At 31.9% G+C, this 26,096-nt stretch overlaps 1 protein-coding gene across 4 annotated transcripts in view; it reads left to right on the top strand.

Moving 5' to 3' along the window:
- The window catches only part of ATAD2B (ATPase family AAA domain containing 2B), a 150,296-nt gene that overhangs the window by 64,373 nt on the left and 59,827 nt on the right, over nt 1-26,096 (top strand). For all 4 annotated transcript variants that reach the window (XR_004326171.1, XM_032497106.1, XM_032497105.1 and 1 more), the window contains 5 exons: nt 5,894-6,053; nt 7,835-7,925; nt 12,946-13,257; nt 15,605-15,740; nt 22,066-22,252. Coding sequence is in view for 3 of the 4 variants with exons in the window: in XM_032497106.1 (XP_032352997.1) it covers nt 5,894-6,053; nt 7,835-7,925; nt 12,946-13,257; nt 15,605-15,740; nt 22,066-22,252 (886 nt within the window). In the remaining variant the exon portion in view is untranslated. The remainder of the gene's footprint in view (nt 1-5,893; nt 6,054-7,834; nt 7,926-12,945; nt 13,258-15,604; nt 15,741-22,065; nt 22,253-26,096) is intronic.

Here is a 26,096-nt window from a genome sequence, read left to right as displayed (position 1 = left end):
ATTGAAGTATAGTTGATTTACAATGTTATATTAGTTTCAAGTTGTGCAACATAGTAATTTGATATTTTTATAACCTATACTCCATTAAAATTATTATAAAATACTGATTATATCCTCTGTGCTGTATATTATATCCTTGTATCTTATTTATTTTATACCTAGTAGTTTGTACCTCTTAATCCCCTTCCACTGTCTTGCCCCTCTCTTCACTGGTAACCTCTAGTATGCTGTCTATGAATCTGTTTCTATTTTGTTACATTTGTTTGTTTTGGTTTTTTGGATTCCACATGGAAGTGAAAACATACAGCATTTGTCTTTCTCTGTCTGACTTACTTCACTAATCATAATATTCTCCAGGTCTATCCATGTTGTTGCAGGTGGTAAAATTTCATTCTTTTTTATGACTGTATGTGTATGTATATATGTGTGTATATATGTATATATACACACAGGTATATATAATATATATATACAATTTTATAGTTATTGTGTGTATATATGTGTATGTGTGTGTCTATACAGTACATCTTTATTTATTCGTCTGTTGACGGACACTTAGGTTACTTCCATATCTTGGCTATTGTAAATAACGGTGCTGTGAACATTGAAGTGTATATATCTTTTTGAATTAGTATTTTCATTTTTTACAGGTAAATACCAGGAATAGAATTGCTGAATTGTATGGTAGTTCTATTTTTAATTTTTTGAAGAACCTCCATAATGTTTTGCATAGTGGTTGTACCAGTTTACATTCCTACTAATCACTAGGGTTCCCAATTCTCCACATCCTTGCCAACATTTATTATTTGTTCTCTTTTTGATAATAGCCATTTTGACAGGTGTAAGGTGATATCTCATTGTGGCTTTGATTTCCATTTCCTTGATGATTAGTGATGTTGAACATCTTTTTCTGTGCCTGTTGGCCATCTTTATGTCTTCTTTGAAAAATATCTATTCAGGTCTTCTGTCCACTTTTAATTGTGTTGTTTATTTTTTATATTGAGCTGTGTGAGCTGTTTATATATTTTGGATATTAACCCCTTATCAGACACATCGTTGGCAAATACCTTCTCCTATTCAGTAGGTTGTCTTTTTTTTTGATGGTTTCCTTTGCTTTGCAAAAGCTTTTAAGTTTAATTAGGTCTTGTTTGTGTATTTTTGCTTCTGTTTCCCTTTCCTGAGGAGACATGCAAAAAAAAATTGCTAAGACTTATGTCAAAGAAAGTGTTGCCTATGGTTTTTTCTAGGAGTTTCTGGTTCTGGTCTCACATTTAGGTCTTTAATCTACTTTCAGTTCATTTTTGTATATGGTGTGAAAATGTTCAAATTTCCTTATTTACTATTACTTATTACTAAAAATAGGTAGCTATTTTTAGTCTGTTTTTGAAGATTTTTCTCTGGGCATAGAATTCAAGTTTTACACTTTTTTTTTCCCTTCAGTACTTTAAAGATGTTGGTCCCTGCCTTCTTCGTATTGTTTCAGTAGAGTTCTTTTGTTACCTTTGTTTCTTTGTTTTGTAATGTATCTTTTTCCTATGAGTGCTTTTAGTTTTTTCTTCTTCATCAGTGGCTTTGTGCAATTTGTTTACGGATGTTCTTTGGTAGAATATTCTTATTCTTGAATTGAACTGCTTATATCTGTGAGCTTCTAGTTTTCATCATAGCTGTAATGTTTTTGTCCATTATTTCTTAAAATATTTTTTCTGTCTCCCTTGTTCCTGTCTCTCTCTTTGTGGACCTCCAATTACACCTATGTTAAGTTGCTTATATTCCGCAGTTCACTGATGATTCATTAATTTTGCTTTAAACTATCTTTTCTATGTTTCATATTGGGTAGTTTCTGTTGCTTTGTCTTCTAGCTCACTCATCTTTTCTTCCTCAATGTCTAGTCTGTTTTAATCCCCTTTGTTATATTTTTCTCCTTCATATTTTAAATTTTATCTCTAGAAGTTCTATTTGGGTCTATTTTTAACATATGTAATATGATTATAGTAATTAATGTCCTTATCTGGTAATTCTAATATTTTAGTCAATTCTGGCTTGGTTTTTTAAATTCATTTTATTGTTTCCTTGTGGACTATTTTCCAACTTCTTTGTGTACCTGGCAACTTTTATTGCATGCCAGACATAAATTTTGACTTGTTGAGTGCTAGACATGATATTATCAATAAATATTCTTGAGGTTTTTTTATTTTATTTTTTTAAGACAGTTAATTTACCTGAAAACAATTTGATTCTTTTGAGTTTTGCTTTTAAGATTTGTTATGTGGATCTGGAGTAGTCTTCAGTGTAGGGCTAATTATTCCTCACTAATGAAGGAAAGTCCTTCTGTGTATTCGACGCAGTGACCTGTGAATCATGAGGTTTACCAGTCTGGCTTATGGGAACTGGCAATATTCCTGGCTCTCTGTCAGTGTGAAATACTGTTTCTTCTAGTCATTCTGGGTGTTTTTTTCATAAGCCTTGAGTAATTTCCTCACATACACTTATCAGTATTTATCTGAATTCTTGAAGGGTCCTGTGTATATTTCCTAAGTTCTCTTCGTGTGTAGTGGTCTCACCTCTGGTTCCCTTTCTTAGGATCGTGGTCTCCCTGGAATCTCAGCTCTGTCTCTTCCACTTAATGAGTCAGCTGATCTCTATCAGAATTTTATCTTCATTACATTGCAGCCCAGAAGTGGAAAGTTATTATTGGGATCATTGTTCTCATGCTTAATAGTATGTTGTTTTTCTCTCGCTGCTTTTGCTCTATATCTTTGGTTTTTAGCAATTTAGCCATGATACGCCTCAATATGGGTTTTGTGTTTATTTTGATTGGTGTTATGTATCTGCAAATTTGTCTTTTTTCAGTCATCTTCTCTCTTCAGTTTGGATAATTTTTTATTGATCGTCAATCAGTCTTCACTTTCCTTCTCATGTCTATTTTGCTATTATGTATGGCCAATACATTTCGTATTTCAGAAAGTTTATATTTCAGTTGTAAGACTTAACTTTTGATTCTTTTTCGTTATCTATTTTTTCCATTGTGATTTTCATGAATTTAAACATGTTTTGTTTTACTTCACCAATGTTAGTTGATAATAGTTGCTTTAAAATCCTTTTGTATTAGTTTCAGTATCTGGTTCATCTCACTGTTAGGCCTGTTTATATTTTTTTCTCTTAAAAATATGTTCTGTTTTGGTTCTTGATTTGTTGGGCAATTTTGTTTGGGTTAACTTAATAATGTTAGTTTGTGGAGCCTCTGGATTCTATTATTATTCTTTTATGAGTAATATTTCCTTTGTTTTAGCAGATAATTTTCTGGGTTCAGTTTGAAATGCAGACAATTTCTAGACTGGCAGCATTGGTCTCCTTTGAAATCATTGTCTTTAGCTGGATCCTTTAATTGCTCTGTGCCTTTGTTAGGGATCGTTCAGAGATGTGGGAATATCTTCATTGGGTTGTGCCCTGGTAGGATCACCACATTCTTCAGTGTTACTGGTTTTCCACTTTCTCTTTTCTGAACTCTCAGACTGGAAAATTAAGGGGTTTCCTCATATAATCTTCCTCTGCTACCTCACTGTACTCAGACACATGCTAAAGGCCAGAGAGAGGGCAATTTGATTTCTGTATGTCTCCCTTTATCCAAATGATCATGAATTGCCACCAGAATATATCTGTTTCTATTTACTCACCAGTTCCTTCAGGTATATGCTTATGTATTATTATAGTACATATTTTGTAGTTATTTTCTGAAGGGAAGCAAGGGGTTGTTCGGCAGGGTTTTTATCCATCATACTTGAAAGTGAAACCTTTGAGTACCAAGTATTTGGTTTAAATTCTAGAGTAATCACTAATACAATAGAAACATTATATAATTACTAAACTATTAGTAGGGGAAAATAGAATAATTTTTAAAGATCATTCTAAAAGCAATCAAGAAGGGAAGGGAGAATCATAGAAGCAGTGGGAGAAATAACACAAAATATGATTGTAGACTTAAAACTCAGATATGTCAGTAATTACATGAAGTGTAAATGGCTTAAATGTTCTTTTTGAAAGACAAAGACTGTCAGACTGGGGAAAAACAAAATATGCTGATGTTTTGTTCAGAAGAGACACATCTCCATATAAGAATACAGAAAGATTCCAAGTGGTGGAGGAAAGACATGGAAAAGCTTAGTCACAAATATTCTTAGCAGTGTTATTCATAATAGCAAAAACATAGAAATAACTCAAATGTCCATAAGCTGATGAATAATTAAATAAAATGTGATATAGTCATATGGTGGAATATTACTCAGTCTCAAAAAGGAATGAAATTCTGACCCATATTGTCAGTTTATCTTATACATGTAACATTGGTGAACCCCAAATACTTTATGCTAAGTGAAACAAAGTCAGACACAAAAAGTCACATATTGTACTATTTTATTTATATAAAATGTCTGAAATAGTCAAATTCATAAAATAGTATAAAATTACATCATCAGGTAAATACTTACAGAAAGTTACTGTTGCTGAGGAGGATCACCTTATAATGATAACAGCTTCAATTTGTTGAAAGATGTAGCAATTTAAAGTTTAAAATTCCCTAATAGCTACATTTCACACTATATAAAACAAAAATTAACAGAACTGCCAAGTAAAAGTCATATTGATAATCATTGTGAGAGATATCATGTACCTCTCAGTAATTAATAGACCAAATGAGCAAAAAATAAATTAATCCTCTAGATTATTTGAACAACCGTATTTTATGAATCTGATCTTGTGGGCATACTTACCTAAGGCAAACATAGCATGAATACTATTTTCAAGCATACACAACATTTACAAAACTTGATTGAGTGTGCCTTAAATCACAACTAATTTCCAAAATTTAGTAATAGACAAAATGTAAGAAACAAGTAAAAAAAAGATAAGTAGAGGATTTTATGTTTGTTATTAAGAACTATTGCTCTAATTCTAAGTAACCTATGGTGCTAATAAAACAAAAACCTATAGCTAACAATATGTGAACTGCAAATAAAGATACACAAAAATCAAGAAATTCAAAAGTTGCTTCTTTGAAAAAAATAATAAAATTGACCAACCTCTGGTACAATTGATCACGATAAAAAAGACACTGGTAAGCAATGTTAGGAATGCAAAATGTGATGTTTCAGATTCTGTGAACATTAAAGATTAAGAGGATAAAGGTGTAAGCTTAAGAGGTAAAAGTATAAAACTTCTAGGAAGAAAACCTATGGGAAAAATCTTCACGACTTGTATGTGAATGTTCATAACTTTTTTGGTAATAGCCCAAAACTGGAAACAATCTAAAATGGCCCCCAACATGTGAATCAAGAAATTGTGATATATCCATAAAATGGAATACTGCTTAATAATCAAAAAGAATAAACTATTATCAAACCAACTGTGTGGTGAATTTTAAAATAATTATGCCAAGGGAAAGAATCCAGGAAAAAAAACTACTTATGCTATATAAAATTTTAGATAATGCAGGCTAATTTATAGTGACAGAGCTCAGATCAGCAGTTGCCAGGAGATTGGGTAGAAGTCAGGAGGAACAGTGGGGGTGGATTAGAGAGGGCATGAGGAAGAGCATAATGGATATGTTACTTATTTTCATTGTGATGATAATTTCATAGGTAAATACATATTTCAAAACTTATCAAATTGTATACTTTATGTTCAGTGTATTGTATGTTCTTCAAAAGACTTTAAAAAACCTGTTTAGAACAATATGAGAAAGTTAATTGGAACCTAATTTTACTTGTGAACACAAATATAAAAATCTGTTTTATTAGCATTTAAAAGTGATAAAAGTTAGTATAAGCAGCAGATTTTTACAATTTTTTCTTTCTTTCCTTTGAAAAGTTTTTAATTTTTTCTGAAAATTTTGTTACAGCTCTATAGTGTCAACCCTCCTTGCTCTTATGGATGGATTAGACAATAGAGGTGAAATTGTTGTTATTGGTGCTACAAATAGACTTGATTCTATAGATCCCGCTCTCAGGAGACCTGGTCGTTTTGATAGAGAATTTCTTTTCAACCTCCCTGATCAAAAGGTAAGGGTTTCTGTTTTTGATATATTAAAATGTATTTGTGATTCCATTATGAAATGTGTGTTGTGTGTGTATGTATACACACACACTGTGTGTGTGTGTATATATATATACTTTGAAAGTGAAATTTTATGAATTTTCATTTAAAAAATTTTTTGTGCTTATCAGGGGTCTTAGTTAAACTTTAGGAAACTTGTTAACTATTGAAAAGTCTTTTTCTTAACAATGATCAGAAAGTTTATGACTTTTAGGAAGTAAGAGTAAAATCCTTGATTATGTTGGTATAGATGCTTACTTACTCTTTTCTTCAGTTCTCCAGATTGTAGTAATTACCTTGTGAGGAAGTTTATATGTCCCTCGTTAGCCAAATGAGCTTTATTCCCAAAAAAATAACATTTTTAGAATATTGGTGGCTTTATGAACAAGAGTGCAATATGCAAATTTTCAAAGAAATGACTAACATCATAATTAAAAGCAGCTAAAATGAAATGCTATTCATTATAGTGTAATTTTTAAAAGAATGTATAATTAAAACAGGGCAATGCATAGTCATTGACTATGTAAAATGGTATTTAATATACAAAGTTCTTTTTTCCTATTTTTCTTGGAATTATTTTGTTAGTCTTGATTTGACCAGTTTAATCGTTGACTGTCATCTTAACTGGGAATTAAAGTTTGAGAGGGAGAGACGTATGTAGAGAAGGTAATATATTTGACAGTGTTTTCCATGTGATTTAACACACCAAACCTAACTAGAACATTTATAATATATACCTATACAAATATAACCTAAAGAGAGCAGAGAGGATACTATATATGAATATATAACACACACACAAACACACACACACACTCTCACACACACACTTGCTGTTATATGGCTTTGATTTTGGATCTCTGTGAAATGCGTGGTTTACGTACATAGATGTGAGAGGCTTAGTGATCAGTACAGTAAAGAAGACCATAGGGAAATGAATGCAGTGGCTCTGCTGTACAGAGCAGTCTGTGTAGAGCAGTTAATACCTCAGTCTGACAGTCTGTACAGCCACTATATTTGTCTCAGCTTTGGATTGACAATCCAACCTACAGGCGTTTACTTAGCTTTGTCAGGTTAGGAAACATAGTATATACAGCATCATCTTTTTACCCAAGTGAGCTTCTAGGACTGTACAATGTAGAGAATGCAGTATAAAAAGTCAAAGTAAGGTTTTATAAACCTTTGGTTTATTCAGTGAGTTCAATTAATATGGAGATTACCTTGTTATATATTAAATGTGAAAGCATCAACTAACAAGATGACAATATGCATTATATTTCTTAATTGAAAACTTTTTCAACTTAAAACTTTTTTTTCAAGTTTTAAAATTACCTGTCCTTTAGCTCATTGTCAGTCATGATACTTTAATGCATATTAGAACCAAAAGATCTGTGAAATCTAAATATAAGTTTGTTTAAAAGTTAAGATTGTTATAACACGTTAAAGCTTTTGTTTATATCTTTTCACATGTTAAAAATGATGTGGCGGAAAGTCAAATTTAGTTTTTAATTCTATTCCTAGATCAGTCACATAGTCATATGTGCCACTAGTGAAGTTCCTTGACCTCTCAGAATATTAAATGTCTTAGTTTGTGAAACAGACTGTTTAAAAATAAACAGTTGCTTTTCTGGGATATGTTTATTTCATAAATTTGTTCCAGCTAATACTTTTGAGGGGTTGATGATATTTTGTTTACTTGTACTTTTTTCTTAGGCAAGATTTTATTTATCTGTGTTTTTCTTCTTAGGCAAGAAAACACATTTTACAGATCCATACCAGGGACTGGAATCCAAAATTGTCAGATGCTTTTTTAGGTGAACTGGCTGAAAAATGTGTTGGTGAGTGCTACTATTTGAATTTCTTGATTGTTATTGTTTGTTCTGCTCAGCCTCCCTTTCCCCTTATCTTTGGAATGTGAAAGAGTATAGTTACATTTTTGTGCAATACATGGCTTTGCCTTCAAATGTAAAAATTATTTTAAACATTTCACTCGAACACTTGTAAATTAGAATTTTAGCTGCCATTAAGTGTTTTGATTCACAAAGCTCAGTATTAATACACCTTTCAATGATTGCTGGATTTCCATGTTATTACTGCAGTGTCTTCTTTTAGGAATTGTCCCCTTTCAGAAATTTTACTGAGAAAAGTAAGCTTAGGCTTGAGAGATAAAGGTCAGGGCAGGTCTATAGTCTTTTACTTTGCAGATTACATGATGGACTCATCCTCATGCCTGTGGCCTAAAAAAGAAGTTGAGTGAGAGGAATCTTCAAAGAAAATACTTTAATGGTACCTGTTAATATTTCCCAAAATCTAAAACTTTCCAACTTAATGTTAAGTTAATCACAGTAGAAGATTTCCCATGGAGTGAATGAACATTACTGTCCTAAAAGGATATGGTCAGAGGGTTATATCTACATACATGGTTATTCATAGGAGATGGAATTCAGAGGTTTTAGAATTCAAGATTTTGGCTCTGTTAGGACTAAAATTAAAATGAATATGGTATTAAGCAACTGAATGTACACACAGGTATTTTTCCTCCATTCTTTTTCTGTCTTTTGTCTATTTTACTCTCATTCTCTCAAAAAATATGAGTTAAAAATAAAAAATCTCTCTCCACGAACTTTTTAAACAATATGACGAAATCCCTCAAATAAGTCCATTAACAGTGAACAGTCTACTTGGGAAAACTTTAAAGTTACCAAAACCAAAAAGAATGACTTAGTTAAAAAAATCACTGTGGTCCACCATCAAATAATTAAAACTTAAATAGAACATTAGTCCATTCAGTTAGCTACATCCGAATTATCCTCTTCATCCACAGGGACCTCCATCTCCGAAGCAGCATCCCTCAGCTTTTGAACCACAAAGACCTCGACATCTTCTGGTGAGGAGAAAACGTAAATCTCTCCAGCACTACTCCAGTTTAAGCTTTGCCTGGTATAAGAAAGCATGCGCCAAAACCATTTCATGTAAATTTGGCTTGACCTTTGCAAAGCCTTGTGCTGCTTTATGGGAGAGGGTGGTATTTGGTACACAATCCAGTCTTTTCCCTTTTTGAAATTTGTCCCCTTTTATTTCCTGCTACTTTTATGATATTATTGTATTAGGATATAGATCAGAATGGGAAATCTTTGTAGATTCTTCTGTGAATTTGTCACAGAATGATCCTTAACTGAAATAAGCAGAAGTCTTCAAATAATTTTGTACATTCCCTAAAAGTAATTTTAAAATTAATTTCTGTTACCCTATCGTCTGAAATATTATACACTCTAATTCTTCATCCTAAATATTAGACTCTTAGATTCCTTTTTCATTTTCAGAGGCCACTACTTCTCATTTTTCCAAGTGATTTATTTTAGCTTCAGTTTCTTAGGTTAAAAAAATTTTGAGACATACTTTCTTATAGGACTGAGAAACTTCTCTTGCCTTTTTTTGAGGGTGGCATTGGTGGTTTAGAATCTGCTTATATATACTTCATTTTCTTCCTGGAGAGTGACAAAAATCCATTCTAATTAACTGACTTCTGTTTTTGATCGTGACATTGTTCCTTCCAAGAAACCAGTTCACATTAAAAACAAAACAAAACACGAGCAGGTGTTCAAACAGGATGAAATAGCAATAAATTTTAAATTCTTTATAAACTTAGCACTTATTTATCCCCAAAATGGTTTACCATGTATGGGTTCGGTTGAGTGAAATTTATGCCTAACAAATGACTATGCAGTCTTGATGGACAGCTGCAAAGTTAGCTTACCTCTTGTTAGAGGTTATGGATTTGGTAACTTTTACCTTTAAATGAATTCCCAAGTACTTGGAGGTGTTTGCATGCATTATAGTTGTGATTTTTTGTAGTCTTCACATAATTTTGGTATCCAGAACATCTGTACAAATAGTATGAGCTTAAGGTTAAAGAAGAGCTTAAACCTAATTATATTTGTCTATTCGTTTTCACTGAGGGCCAAATTTATCAGTGAGATAAATACACTTTCATTATCAGTTGTTTGATATTTTACTTAAAAAGTAACTTCATAGGGGTGAGTATAGCTCAGTGGTAGAGCACATGCTTAGCATACACAAGGTCCTGTATTCAATCCCAAGTACCTCCATTAAAAAAAAAAATTCATAAAATTTTGCCTTTTTCTAGTTTGTAACCTCTTTGAATAGCTTGTATTTTTAGTCTTTCATATTTCATCTTAATAGCAGTATTCAAGAATACTTTTTCTTTTGATACTGAGATAAACGTATTCATCACAGTATTAGAATTGTAATGGATAGAATTAGTATGGTTATGGAAGGGATATTGATATCTATAGCAACTTTTAACTCTCAAAAGGCTGTAGTATATTTTCAGTGTTTCTAGAATGGTCATATCATCTATTTTTCTAAACCAAGACCCTTTTGAGAGTGAAAAAAATACGTTGTTGATTATGACAAGGCAGGTGGCCTATACCTGGACATGTTGTCACCCTTAACAACCTATTTAGCCATGGTTATGATGAACCTTTAATTCTGTTTTAGAGTCTAGTAAAGAAATTATTATTTCTTTTATAAAGGTATTATTATAAAGGTATTAATTTAGTAGTTCTCAGTTTTTTTGTATATCAGAATCAGTTGTAAAGCTTTCTCAAAATACACATTTATGATATTCATTCACCAGAGATTCTGATTCACCAAGTTTGTTGGGAATCTATTTTTGATTCATTTTCATTATTTTTCCAGATAAGTAATCAAGGTTGACAACTGCAGATATAAACTAGTAATTCTCATTCACAAGCAAATGTAAAGAAAATAAATCCTATTGTTTATAATTGATTGGTTATGATAATCCGTGTAAAAATTTACTTCTTTAAATGGACTCTATTATTGTTGATAAACTTCTAAATTCTCTTTAATAAATTAAGAAAAATGCACAATACATTGCTGTTATGTATGTTGTTAACATATTATGTCAAAAATAAATGTTATGGGCAACATTTACTACATAAAATACCTTTTAGTGGCTTTTTTCTGTTCTACATTATTTTTGAATTTTTTTTCTTTTTTAACTTAGGCTTTTGCAGGTTTATTCATGGAGAAATAGAAAATAATGTGAGAGACTAATAGTAAACTTGATTATTTTGAAGAATTATTTGGGAGATTGACTGCTGTCTTGAGACAGTGTTAATGCTTGATTTGCTTATAGTTTTTTGAATTAAATTCTAACAGCTCATATTAAATTTCCCCCTACTTCTATATACATGTTTCTTTAAGAATACAGTACTTCATAATTATCATTGAAATTTTTAATAACAGTAAGTTGGCTTAATGGTAAAAGAATTTAGCTTTCTTAGAAACAAATGAAAAGCCCAGTATATTCATCCACTTCTTTTTGGTAGTGCATGGTAACCTAATGGTTTTACCTTCCCAAACTGTCTTGGAGTTACTCTTCTCTTTTCATTCATTCTTTCACTCAAGAAATATTTACTGAATGCCAGGCCAGGCCTTGTTCTTGATTTTTGAGATACATTTAGTGAGCAAAACAGATAAATACCCCTATTCTCACAGAGCTCACATTCTGGTTGAGGGAGGCAGACAATAAACACACTAGGTAAATGAAAAGATGGTAAGTGCAGTGGAAAGAGGAGAGCAGGGTGAAGAGAAGTTTTCTGTTACATGTAGGGCTTGGTTAACACGATCATTTGCCGTACTAATAATAGGGATGAAGTTCATTATAGATGTGTGATTTGGCATGATTTATATGGTTTTTTCCCTCAATGTTCTTTTTCTTCCAGTTAGTTTGGGGCACTTTCTTCTCTGCTCTTAGTCTTCCTGTCTAATCACCATTTTTATTTCAGTATATAAGTGTTCTACAAGGTCATTGTGAGGTATAAAAAAAATAATAAACCTGATACCACTCTAAAGAGCTTAGGGGCACACAGTCTGTAACTTGTTCAGGTGGTTCCCCCTGCTGGCATAACTGATAAAGGTGGCCAGATGCAGGTTTAATTAGTGATACAAAAAAAACATGATCAGTTTGAGTTTTTCTTCCTTTTTGTGGTAAAGACCTAACAGTTCAAATGTCTTTGTACGTGTTTGTTGCTCAAATGAATGAAATGACTTAAGAGCACTGTGGACTTGATTTGTTAACTACATGATCAGTTAAATATGGGTAATGGTTGATACCCCATATCTCTTAAGCCTTTGGGCTAGATTATCAGTCATCTTAAGCTAAAATATATATATATATATATATATATATAAAGGGAATTAATGTGGAGAGTTAGTGCATGCTCATTCCCTTTAATATCTTTGGAACTATCAGAGATGATCACAACTTGATAGTTTTTGGAGTAATTAGTTATTAACTTGCTAATGGGTTGCACTCAGTTGGTAGTAGAAAAGCTCTGATTCTGAAGCTTGAGCTTATATATACTACTTTGTACTACTCAATTATATGTGTTTGGAAATTAGTAATATTAGAAAAATTTATAGGAAACTATAATGTCACAAGGACTAAACTAGTGATTGGGAATATTGATGAAGGATTGATATGAAACTATTACTCTTTTGAAATCTTTCCTGAAGAAAGTTATACATTATAATCAGTGGTTTTAGCACAAAATACATGACTTGTTTTCTTTTAATATCATTAGTTCATGTGTTCGTTAATTAAAGCATTCGAAACATTTTTAGTCTTTATGAGTAAACAGTTTCATTAAGTTGTTTTAAATGGTCAGTTTTCATTTTGCTGATAGATTTGCATATAATGATTGATTTAGTGTTAATTGTTTTCTTAAAGATGTGCATCTTTGTAAGACATAGTTGGTACTTGAAAAAATGAACTTACCATGTTGTCCTTTTCCTTTTGTGCATTAGGCTATTGCGGAGCTGACATCAAGGCCCTGTGCACTGAAGCTGCCCTTATTGCCCTGCGGAGGCGTTACCCCCAGATCTATGCTAGCAGTCATAAACTGCAGCTGGATGTTTCCTCAATAGTGCTCAATGCCCAGGATTTTTACCACGCAATGCAGAATATTGTGCCTGCTTCCCAGCGTGCTGTCATGTCTTCGGGACATGCACTATCCCCCATCATAAGGCCACTGCTGGAAAGAAGCTTCAACAGTATCCTGGCAGTCTTGCAGAAAGTGTTTCCTCATGCTGAAATTAGCCAGAGTGACAAGAAAGAAGGTAGTATAAATTACTTTTTCATACTTTTAAAATGAAACAAATACATGCATAAATAAATAAATTCTGAGTTTCCTTATAAAGTTATTTATGTGTTACTCTTTTATATTTGCCATGAATATAGAAAATGAATCTGTTTCATTCACCACTGTATATTATAGGCCTAGCATATCGCCTGGCATACAGTAGTTGGCTAGTCAGTGTCTCTGAAAACAGTGAATGGATATTTGTTCTGTTTGCTCACTCTTGGGCCATTCTGACTTTCTTGATGTAGGAGTGTTACTGTCTTTAGAAAAGTTGGCTATAATAATAATGGCTTACATTTATTTAATTATTATAAAGCCCTTACATAAATTGTCATTTATTAATCTGCATAACAGTCCTGTGGAATGGGTACTCTTATTCTATAAAAGAGGAAGGTATTCACTCACATAGGGTCACTTAGTAAGTTCTAGGGCTTGCTCAAACCCAGGGTGCCTGATTCCAGAGCTCACGCTCTTAACTATGTTGCTATAATGCTCCTCTGGATTCATCTCATCAAATTGTTGTTATTGGCAGGGCACTCTGCTGTGTGCTGGAGTGTAAATTATTAGTAAGGTAGTTAATTAGAACCTAATTACAGAAGGTCTTGAATTCTGGACTCAAGGTTGTAGTTTGGATCTGAGATAAAAACAGAAACCTACTTGTAAAAATGTTGCTCATTTATAGGAAAATTTAGGTTCATATGCTAATCAGAATGAAGCCCATGTACTTTGAAGAGACAGTAATTTTAAAAAATTACCTTAATTTTCCCAGTTTCTAGTACCTTGTTTTTCATGTAGTCTGCACCAAATAGAAAATTGTTTAGTGAATTATGGTAACATTAAAACTATTATATGTAGTAAAAATCATCAATATTCAGTGAATTTTGCTGGCATAAGTATATTTTTCAGAAACTTTATTTTTTGGGGATAGATTCTCATGAAATATCACATGGATTACTTGATTTCTTAAATTTGTCAAGTAGGGAGGAGAACAAATATGTGTGGTCTAGCTACTTTGCCATGAATAGCATGTTTCTTATCTGATTTTCATAACTGAGGATATGTATCTTTCCCCCCCAATTTTTTATTTTTTAAAAAACTGTGTTACCTTTAGAAAATCATGACAATCTGACCTTCCCTTTATTTCATTTGAGAATTTTTGGTGGCATAATTATCTGTGTTTTCTTACCTTTTTTTTTTTTTTTTTATAAGTATAAAGTATTCTTTAGTTTCATTTTTTTCCTTTGTATACTGTGGAGAAGAGAAACCAAAGTTTCTTTGATGATAAATAATTGTTTTTAGTTAAAAATATGTCTATATTTAGAAATATTATTCTGGTTTGTTTTGTCTTAATTTTTTTTTGGATAAATATCCTTTCCTTGTATATGAAATTATCACTCAAAAGGTACTCAATTATTTTTCAGGTTAACTTTTACAATATTAGTTGTATTAAATATTTAGTTCTTAAAAGCCACTGAAATATGTGTCTGCCAGCACAATTCAATATCTTATTTTAGAAAGTATGCCTCTTTTTCTTTGGTTTTTGAGGGCAAGGATATGGTTTCTGTTCATCTTAATGCCCTCACATTTCTCCTACAGATGTAGCATTGCTTTTTATTGAATGCATGGACACTTTTGTTAGGTATGTGTGAAGTACAGCTATTAATACTTCAGGTTGTAGTCCAGGTAAATTTTTAAATATGGTGCACTTGCACTCAGTAAGAATTTTAGTTCTAGTTAGTCCATTGAGCAATAACTTAAGACCCATCTAGAGACTTAATCTTACTTGAATGAGTGCATTTTTTAAGATTGGCTTTGTTTTTAATTGAATTCTTGAGTCCCTTCTTAACTAGACTAGGTATTCCTTGAAATGTATGTATAGAACATGTGAAAAAATAAGTATCAATTTGTTCCTTGTTGCTTTTGTAAGAATTGGGCCATAATTCAATTGCTCTATTAATTAAACCAAATATCTTATATTAGATGTATTGGTTCTGGTCAGAATTACCTTAGAGATAACTAGTAAGTAGATGGATATTTTATGAGAGTGCCATTTCTTTTCCAGACTTCTTGTAGTTAGTCAGTCTCCCAAATTGCATCTTGTAACACTTAAGTAATCTGTAAAGGTGAAAGAATTACATTAGTTCCATTTATAAATTATTCAAAATACTGTAATTTGTCAGTTTGCCTGGTCAATCTGTATTATTTGTTAGATAACTTGGTTATTGTCACTTGGTTTTTAAACCAATTTTCCTTAGCTTTGGTAGGGCACTAATATTAAGTGACTTCTTAAGCCTCGTAATCTTTATGATTTTTTTTTTGAACAGATATAGAAACTCTAATTTTAGATGATAGTGAAGATGAGAATGCTTTATCAATTTTTGAGACAAGTTGTCACTCAGGATCACCAAAGAAACAGTCATCAGCTGCTGCTGTACATAAACCTTATCTTCATTTTACAATGTAAGCAATTTATATCAAATTTCTTTTAATTTAGAGTGGTTTTTACTACTTTATGGTTAGAATTATAGTATATTTTAAATTATGATTTTAACCTTGAGGGCTTTGCTTTTCTATTCACTGGACAATTCTGGAAAGCTTTTACTTTGTATATGTTTTTGTGTGGTAATAAATGGAGTTATTTGTCAACTAAAGATATTTTTTCCCAAAACTGATTGTGGAATTTTTTTTTTAAATCAGGATAGAAGGAAAGAGTACCTTTTAGAAAGTCAACCCATGTCCCCAATTTTATTGCTTTTTCTTTGAACTAAAATGTACAGAAATTAAATGTTTATCATGATCTAGAGTATTTTAATTTTTAATAAGTTTCACATGATAATTTAGGGACTCTAAGGGTACAAAGATATTTTGAATTAAAAATTGCTCAGTAATTAAACAAATAACTTTATGATTCTCCAAAGCCTCCTTAGTTTACACTTCCCTAATTTAGATTTTATGGTTCTTTCTATTTACACTTACCTTTATGTTAAAACATCTTTTGCTGTGCACTTAAGTGGGTAAACAATTTTAGTGCTAATGTAATTTTAAATTAAGAAACCAAATAGTTTTCAAATACTATCAGCATCATCACTTGCATTTACATAATTAGCATGATAGTTAAAGAACCATAAAGCTCCAGTCAGGTAGGTCTAATAGCACTTTTTTTTAGAAGATACTGGATTGCGTGTACTTTTAAGTAATTTTTCTTTTGACATATTTTGAACAAATTTAAGTTCTCAACTTTAATTGAAGTTTCCCCCATGTAGATTTTGGTGAAATGTTAATTTAGTTATTTGCGTTGATAACCCTTTCTTGTTTTTCAGTTTTTCAAATGAGACTAAATTACTTTACTCTTTTTTCCTTGGTTTGTTCTGTTGTGGGCTCTTCTGTTAGAAACTTTTTCTTCTATTCCAGATCCTTTCTTTTATTCCCTCCAGGAAGTTTTCTTAGAATATTTCAGGAATTTCACAGATCTGTTTTGTTGATGGCTAAGGGAGAACCAATCATTTTTTTCCTGACTCTCACCTGGCTCGCCTGTGTGCTGTGTATGTTACTTGTTTTGACAATTTTAGTTATTTGAATTTGAAATATATATAGCAGGAGCTAAGAAACTATCAAAAGACAGATTTTTTTCAATTTTATGTTAACATTCTGTCACTGATTTAATGTGTGTCAGTACTATGGCTCACTTTTTGGTTTAGCCTTTCTGAAGGAATTGGTTTAATTTTAACTTCTTTTTCATAAGCTTTTCTGGTTCGTTGATTTGACTTTAATAGTGAGAGAGCTATATCCTAGAATGAACTTTTTTTGTTATAGATGTTTTGATAAATTCCATGACTGTATTTCTTTGTTTATCCATCCATTCTGCTAATTTTTATGTGTTTACCCTATGCTAGGCACTGTGTTAGGTGCTGAAAGCATGAATAAGATATAACATAGTTCTTACTCTGGAGAAGTTCTTGTTATTGAGGGCTGACAAACATTAAGTTGTAGCTGGAGTGTTATGAAAGCAGAACTCAGAAGCTTTCATAGGGAAGCCCAGGAATGCTTCACAAAAGAAATGGTGACATGTGTTGTCATTTTGAGTATAAAGGTATAGGAGTTAGCATTTGTTTCTCATTACAAACTAGGCATGTGGTAGGTATATAAAGCTGCGACTTTATACATAGTAATACAGTTAGGCCTCTCAACAATCATTCGTAGTATCATCATTTTATAGATGAGGAAACCAAAGTACAAAGGAAGTTAAGTAAATGGACCATGATTGTGCTCCTGGCAGGGCGAAGAGCCAGGTTTGGTACTCTTTGTTTCCTGGGATCGTATTCTTTCTATTGTACTGTATGGTTTCCAGATTGATTTCTGAGCTTAATAGGTAGATAGGAAATTATATTGTTTTTTAAAATAGGTTGGGCAATATGATTTTTCATACTTTCCAAGAAGCATTTACTTTAGAATGTAAACATTTTTTAAACTTTCTTTATTGAGTTATAGTCATTTTACAATGTTGTGCCAATTTCCAGTGTACAGCACAGTCTTTCAGTTATTAGAATGTAGACGTTTAATAAGGGCTACACGTGTTTTTTGTTGTACATTTGGTTTGGTTTGGCTGGGTTTTTTGTTTTTGTTTCTGTTTTTTAACAACGTGTGCTTTTTCGCATACTCGACAAGTAGAAGCATGACTTTATTGCTGGTGTCAGTAACACTAGCTTGTGCATTGATGGTGGGCTTCTGTTTTGGGGAATAGTTTCCTAAAACAATGTTGAAACCTTTTCTTTAGATTTAAGATGAAGTGGAAGTCTAGATATTTAAGGTCTATCAGTCTGATAGAGAATCCTTATGATGGAAAATAAGTTTTCTTTCTTACTGTGTATTACCATAAGGGGACTAGCAACAGAGCTTTCTGAGGTTTTCCAAATGAAAATCGCTTTGTTTTTTCTGATTAGAAAGATGATATACTCTGTAGAAAATTCAAGTAATAAAGAAGAGCATAAAAAAGAAAGTAAATATTAAAGCCCAAGCACCTGAAGGCAATATTTGTTAGTATTTTGGGGACCACACGTCCGTATTCTCTATTGATATAGACAGACCCACGTATTATTTTATATAAAACTTTCCTTCTATAAGGTGGTTGTTGTAACTTGCTTCCCATCCCATGTTGGGAATATTATTTCATGTTAGTATATGTTTAATGTCATTCTTTTAAAATAGTATTTTTTTGGATGTTTCATAATTTATATAACCATATTGATAAAAATTGAAGCTTCCAATTTTCCTCTTTTATAAACAGTGCTGTGACAGACATCTTTCTAAGTACATATCTTTACACCTTTTTCTGATTGAGAGCTTAGGTAACATTTTAAAAACTGCTGTGTCAAAGCACATACACATTTAAAAACCTGATAGAGGTGGTTAAATTGCCTTCCAGAAAGATTGTACCAGTTACATTGCATCACTAATAAATGAGAGGGTTATTTTTTCTATACTCTTGTCAATTCTGAGCACTGTTTGTCTTTTTAAATCTTTACCAACTAGATAGATGAAAATAATATCTTCTTATTTGTTTGAATCATTTGTTCTTTCATATATTCATTCATTCATACAGACATTTTGTCAGAGTGCCCATCATGTGCCAGATGTTGTCCTAGGTACTAGGAATATGTTAGTGACCAAAATGGACTAAAATCCCTTCTTTTACTCAGCTTACATTTTAGATGAAGACAGAGAATAAAACAATCAGCATGCTAGATGAAATGTTAGAAGATATGTACTATAGAAAAAAATGTAGAGTGCTAAGAAGTAAGGAAGTCTCTGGGAATGGGATGAATTGCAGGATGTCCTTGGATATACATTTTCGTATATATTTGGCATATTTGCCAATTTTATTTCAGAAATTGTACTTTTTCCCATTCCCACTAATCATTAGAATACCAGTTTTCCCATCTACTCACTAATAATGACATAATTTTTAGTTTATCAATTTAACAGATATAAGATGTTTCTCAATATTCTCATTATTTTTTCATCTTTATAAATAACTACCGAGTCTTTCTCAAGCCTAGCTCACCCTTGAGCTTTAAACTCTATCTAGGTGCCTATCTCCCTTTGCTGTATCGCAGATCTTTCAATATATGCTGGCTTGTGTCTCTCCTTCTCTTCCCGTGAGTCCTGTGAGCTCCCATTCATTCAATTGTCCCAACTAGAATTGGACATCATTCTCAACTCCTTCCTCTTTCTTCTTCTGTTTCTAGTCATTGACCAAGTCTTATTGATTTTCCTTACTAAATAAGTATAATCTAAAGCTATCCCTTCTCACCTCCTCTGACATTGTTCTTGTGTACCCTATCATTAACATCTCATACCTGATTATTATAACAAACCCCTAAACTGGTCATCTTTCCTACTGTTTTGTCCTCTTTCAAAACCCTTTCCTATACTGACATGTGGAGCTAGAGTTACCCTCCGAAAACATGTATATGCTTATGTCACTTCCCTTACATAAGCATCTTAGAGCTTCCTTATTGTCTCCAGTGTACATTCCAGTGTTTAACATGGCTCACAATACCCTTTATAGCCCTACACAATCTGATTCTCCTTCCCTCTTCCCCTCCCCTACCCCATCATCTTTACCCCTCATTGCTCTAAAACCATAGAAGAAGCTGGCTGTAATGAACTACATCCACTACCCAAAAGGGACAAGGGCTTTTTTTTAGCCTCTGGTCCTTTGCATGTGCTGTTTTTATTTCTTGGAATTCATCTTTTCTGCCTCCAGTCTGTTGGGTTTGTCCTTTCACATCACTTTTCCAGGAAAGCCATCTATGAGTCTCTTAATAGCACCTTGTAGTTAAAGAGTGATACTTATTAATCATACTGAATTATAGTAATTTGTGTATTTCTCTTTTTCCAATAAATGCATTGGGTTGTGTGCTCTATAATAACAGTGGTATTGTTGGATATCCTGGACTATTTAGCATAAGAAGCATCATTCTACAATTGTGATATAAATGAACCTATTTTACAAAATGTTGCCTATTTCTGTTTTCTTTTTTAATTGTCTGTGTCCTTTGCACAGGAAGGTATTTTTTTGTTAAAACATTGTGAACACAAGCTCCTTAAGCATTAAAAACCAATCCTGTTAATGGCAGATTCTTTGTCTCATTTGGGTGTTTGCCAGTTGGCTCAGATTGTAATTTTTGAGTAACAAAAAGTTTTTAGATTTTTATGAATTAAAAATACATTAACCTTTGTTTTTCTGAAGTTATTTGTGTTGGAATTCATTTTGTTCTGTGAAATGGGCTTTGCACTTATATGACACCCAGTTGTGCAGTCTTATACCTAACCTCTATAGGACTTGGTTTCTTTATTTAGCAAGAGGAAACCTATGTATTTCATATGATTGTTAAGAAAATTAATCAAGGAATCCATATGAAGTGCTTAGTTACTACGATAGGTTTAAATGTTCTAAAATTGGAGCTAGCACACTTTTCCAAAATGTTTTTGATTTTTTTTTTTTAGATAATGTTGCAAATAAGTTTTAACCTCCTCCCCCAAAAGTTTTTGGGATTTTGATTATTAAATGTATAAGATAAAGGTCTACAAATATATAGTTAATTATAGCTAACTATAAATGCCTTGGAAGAATTGACATCTGTGTGTGTGTATATATATATATATATATATATATATATATATATATTTTTTTTTTTTTTTTTTTCCCCTGGGGAGGGGAGGTAATTAGGTTTACTTATTTATTTTTAGAGGAGGTACTGTCATGTATTCCGTATAGTTTCACATTTTTTTTTGCTAAGATTATTTAATATTGTTTATCATTTGTATTTTTGCAGTTGTGAATAGGATCTCCTTTCTTTTATATTGTTATTGGTGGTGTTTAGGAAAGTCTCTTGGTTTTTCTTTTTCCATCTTCAGTCTTGTTACTTTGCTTGTAGACTATGACAGTTATTAGTTAATTCTCTTGGATTTTCTAGTGCATAATTGTATTCTTTACAAGTAACAAGTTTACCCTATTTCTTTTCATTAATTCCACTTTTAAAATTTGCTTTATTCTTATTGCATTGCTTAGAATTTCCTGTATTACCTGTAGTGGCATTAGATAAATTTTTTTATTTCTCACTTTAATGTTGCTGTACAATCTTAAGAATATAAGTTGAATTTGGTTCAGTGTATTTCCCTAAATTTGCTTTCTCTGGTGCAGGGCTTTTGATGTCATATATTATGGTAAGAATTGTTAGTTTTTATTAGCACAGAAACAAAATTGCTGCCACTGAAAAAGCCCTACTTTTTTTTTTTCTAATTGTGGTAAAATACACATAAAATGTACCATCTTAGCCATGTGTTACAAAAAAATTCTATATTTACAGTAAGTTTTAGATGTTACCTCTTTGTTGGAGAAGTGGGATTCTTAACATTCGTCCTTGGATAATTAATAACTAAATTACACTTAATGTCCGAAGCATTTTCCAAGTTAATATTTGTGGTGTTATAGGATGAATACCTAGGTATTTTTATCTTCTTTTAGAACGGATTTTTATACTTTTATATCTTGGTTATTAATATTGTCAGAGAGATCAATATTTTAAAACAATAATTAATGAAAAAATGATTCACTGTACTTAAAAAAATAAGGTAAGAAAATTCTATTAATTTGGAGTTACATTCTTTTAATGTAAATATTTTGATCTTCAGAGTGTATGGTTTTTATGAGACTAACGTGCTGCCTGCTGATCAGAGTGTATGGTTTTTAAATAATTATTATGTTTTATGTGTATTATAGGTCACCATATCATCAGCCAACCTCTTACAGGCCAAGATTATTGCTGTCTGGAGAACGAGGCTCAGGTCAAACTTCTCACCTTGCTCCAGCACTTTTGCACACTCTAGAAAAATTCTCTGTGCACCGACTAGATCTCCCAGCACTTTATTCAGTTAGTGCCAAAACACCTGAAGAATCATGTGCACAGGTAGGTTTGTAGTGTATCAGAGTACTTCCAACTTTCTTATTGTTTATATGTCTGTAATGTTTATAGATACAAGTTTTTCAAAGAACAGTAATATGAATAATAACTTTTTTGTTATTTATTAACATTCTAATAAAGGCAGGGGATCCTTTTGATTTTTTTTTTTAATGTAAGCTCATTATTTTTCCCATGATACTTCATTCTTCTCTGAAATTTTAATAATCCTATTTCTTGTATTAAAGTTTCATTAAACAGTATAGAAAGGGAGTTCCTTTTTGTCTTTTTCTAACTCTTTTTTCAAAGTTGTGGTTTCAAAGCCTCTCTAGACTTCTGTCTATACTTACAGCCTTATCATAGAAAGGGAAATGATACTCAGTTTGAGAATGCCGGGGTTTAAAATTAATATAGAAAAGTGATAGCAATTTTAAAATTATATATGTTTGTGTCAGTAATCAAGTGTTTTTGATATTTTATTTTCAACTACTTTATATTTGCTAGCTTGTGAAGCAAAGTTCTCATGAGGCTATTTATATTTCTTAAGGTTTTAATATGTAACTGTGAATTTATTGAGTGTGTCATGTTGGAACTAGGGACTAGGGGAGTAAGTTTTTTGAACCAAGGGACCATGTCTTCACCATTTCTGTGTCCCTGACACAGTGCTCAGCTCATACATAGTACATGGTCATTAAATGTAGAAATTAGATGACTGAAGTAGTAACACTTAAGAGCATTGTACACAATTTTTTTTTGTTTTTCAGTTATAGTTCATAAATATTTTAATACATAAACTAATTGAAAACCATTCTGTATCTTGTAGTAAACAGATTTTTAAAAACAGTTCGTAGTATCAATTTTAGTTCTCTTTTACTTATAGTTCTCTGGATATGAACATCCTAGAGCACTTTACTACTTACAAAGTCCTATTTAAAGTTTTTTTTTTTTTACAAAACCCACAGCCTGACTGAAAAGCTATATACCAGTAATTTGCTTCAAGTTTTATATATTTAATTCATCCTGGCTGTGAGTGTTTTACAATAATATTGATTTATATTTTGCTCATATTTTTCCTTTATAGTGAGACAAAATTATTGCAGTTTTTATGCAAGTAGGAGAATTACTTAGTAACATTTAAAATAAATCCGAGTGATTTACAAGGAAAATATAAATTAACAAAGTTGACTTCAGAAGAGAGAGAATCTAAATAGATACTAGCTTTGGAGGAAGAAATTGAGTATCAGAAAGCACTAAATCCAAATAGTTCCAGCAGGTGAATTCTTCTAATCTTAAAGGATAAAGTCATTTTGATGCTCGTTAAACTGTTCCAAAGCATAGAAAAAGAAAGATGTGAAATCAACAGAAAGAGTGATGATAAACCCCTGAACAGAATACAAAGAAAACTGTAGACTAATCTCACTTAAACAGATGGAATGTAGTAGCACATCAAAAGAATAATATACCATTGTGAAGTCATGCAAAACTGATTCCGTTAGATGTGGAGAGATAAATATTGGAATGAACACGTGGAAGTTATAAATATTTACTTGTAATATGATTGTATATTTAGAAAACTTAAAGTATCAACTGAAAGACTATTAGGGCCAATAAGAGCATTCTGTTAAGTGGACACTTTAATGTTTTAAAATCAATTGTTTTCTTTTGTATAAACAATAACAAGTAAGAAATACAGCTGACCCTTGAGCAGTGAGAGTTTGAACTGCACTGCTTCACCTGTACATGGATATTCTTCAACAGGAAATGCTACAGGGTCCGTTGTTGGTTGAATCTGTGGATGCTGAGAAACTACAAATCAAGAGGGCCTGGCTAGAAAGTGTACACAGATTAACCCTTGCCTTGTTCAAGGGTGAACTATATAATGGAAGAAGAGGTCCCATTTAAAACAGCAACTAAGTTTACCTAGGAATTAACTTAAACAATTTGCAGGGCCTAAAAGAAGAACACTAAAAGTCACCTGAGGAGGACAGTTGAATAAATGAAAGGCACACCTTGTTTTTAATTACTATACTATAATTCAAAGTGTGGACTGAAGTCAAATTGTAAGATTAAAAATCTCAGCTATTTTCTTATTGGTTGTGGCCTTGGACAAATTGTTTAACGTCTTTGAGCTTAAATTTTCTCATTTATGAAATGAAGATAATGATACTGCATAAGGTTGTTGTGATTATTAAAAAAGCTCATCAGTAATCTTGGCCTGTAAGTACTCAACAGGTGACAGCTATCATCATGTCTATCACTGTTGCTCCAGCTCCTTTCACAACTAACGGCTGGTAAGACTCAACATTGAAAAGCTGTGAGTTCTTTTCTAAGTTAATGTATCAATTAAGTGCAATCAATTATAGTGTCCCCAAAATTTAAGAGGAGGCAGTTTTAAAAAGCCTCTGTGTTTCCTCTAGAACATAAATAAGAGCATAGCAAAAAGCCTCTGTGTTTCCTCTAGAACATAAATAAGAGCATAGCAAGGAGAATTCTAGAGGAAAAAGTGTAAAGAAGAAGCCCTCCCAGATTTTTACACAGGTAATAAAACTATGGTAATAAAGTATTTGTACCTGTGCAAGGATAGACAGACAAAGTAACAAAAGAGAGAATTCATGCTTAGGCCTGGGTGGAAACAGAATTTAGTATTTGATGATATGATGTTGAATATATGATGATGATATTTGATATCGTAGAATAGGTGGATTATTTAACAAATGGTCTTAGAAAACTGGCTGGCACTATGAGGGGAAGAAGAAAAAACAGAACTGGATTTTCTACCCCTTTCTGTAGCCCCCAAATAAATTCTAACTTGTTAGTGGAACTATAAAAGTGTTAGAATAATTCACAATGTCAGTGTATTATCTTGGAATGATAAAGTGATTTCAAAGCAGTGAACAAACGCTAGAAAGTATAAAGGTAAGAACAAATTCGACTTTGTAAAATTTTAAATTACACCCGGCAAAAAAACTTTCTTTGAATAAAATTAATCAACATAACCTGGTAAAAATTTGTATTTGCAACACATGTCAAGGACAAGTTTCCTAAATATACAAAGATACATTAAAATGAGTAAGAAGAAGGAAAAACAAACTAATATAAGAACTGGCAAAACAGAAGCATACCATTTATAGAAAAGGAAAAAGTAACCAATAAAAATTGAAAAGATTCTTTGTTTCATTTACTCATAAGTGAAAAAAGTGCAGATTAAAGTAACAAGATGCTATTTTAAAACAGCTATCAGCTTTGTGAAAGTAAAAAGCTTGAGAAACCTAGTGGAGATGCGGGCACTTATATTCAGTTAGTGGAAATGTAAATTTGTTTAATGATTTTGGAGTGTAGTTTGGAACTATCTTTAAAAATTTCAGTTACATTTTGACCCAGGGATTTTACATTAAGAAAAATTTCCTAGAGATACGTTAGCTTTAAGTATTCACTGCTTAATATGCAAGGATATTTATCACAGCATTGTGTAGAATTGCCAAACAAAATAAGACAAAAAGAAACAAACTAAATGTCCTTTTATGGTGGACTGGTTAAAATAGAGTATATCCTTACATACAAAGGAAAACTATGGAGTCATTAACAAGAATGAAGTAGATTTTCATAATTTGATACAGAAAGATGAAGGAGATGTTAGTGAAAAAGAAGTTGTGAATCAATCAAGTATGATCTTTGTATAAAAGAAAAAAAGCTTTAAAATTTGCTCATGCTTATATGAAAGTAGAAATTTTATCCAAGAATACCCTCCCCCCCCCAAAAAAAAACTGTTAATAATCGTTGCTTTGGCTTGAGGGAAGGAATTTGGAGGACTGGGGAATGGATAAACTTTGTCATTTTAGTTTACACTCTGCTA

This window comes from Camelus ferus, chromosome 15 (assembly GCF_009834535.1).
Source record: "Camelus ferus isolate YT-003-E chromosome 15, BCGSAC_Cfer_1.0, whole genome shotgun sequence".
NCBI classification, from domain to species: Eukaryota; Metazoa; Chordata; class Mammalia; order Artiodactyla; family Camelidae; genus Camelus; species Camelus ferus.
This window is presented reverse-complemented; position numbering and strand designations above follow the sequence as displayed.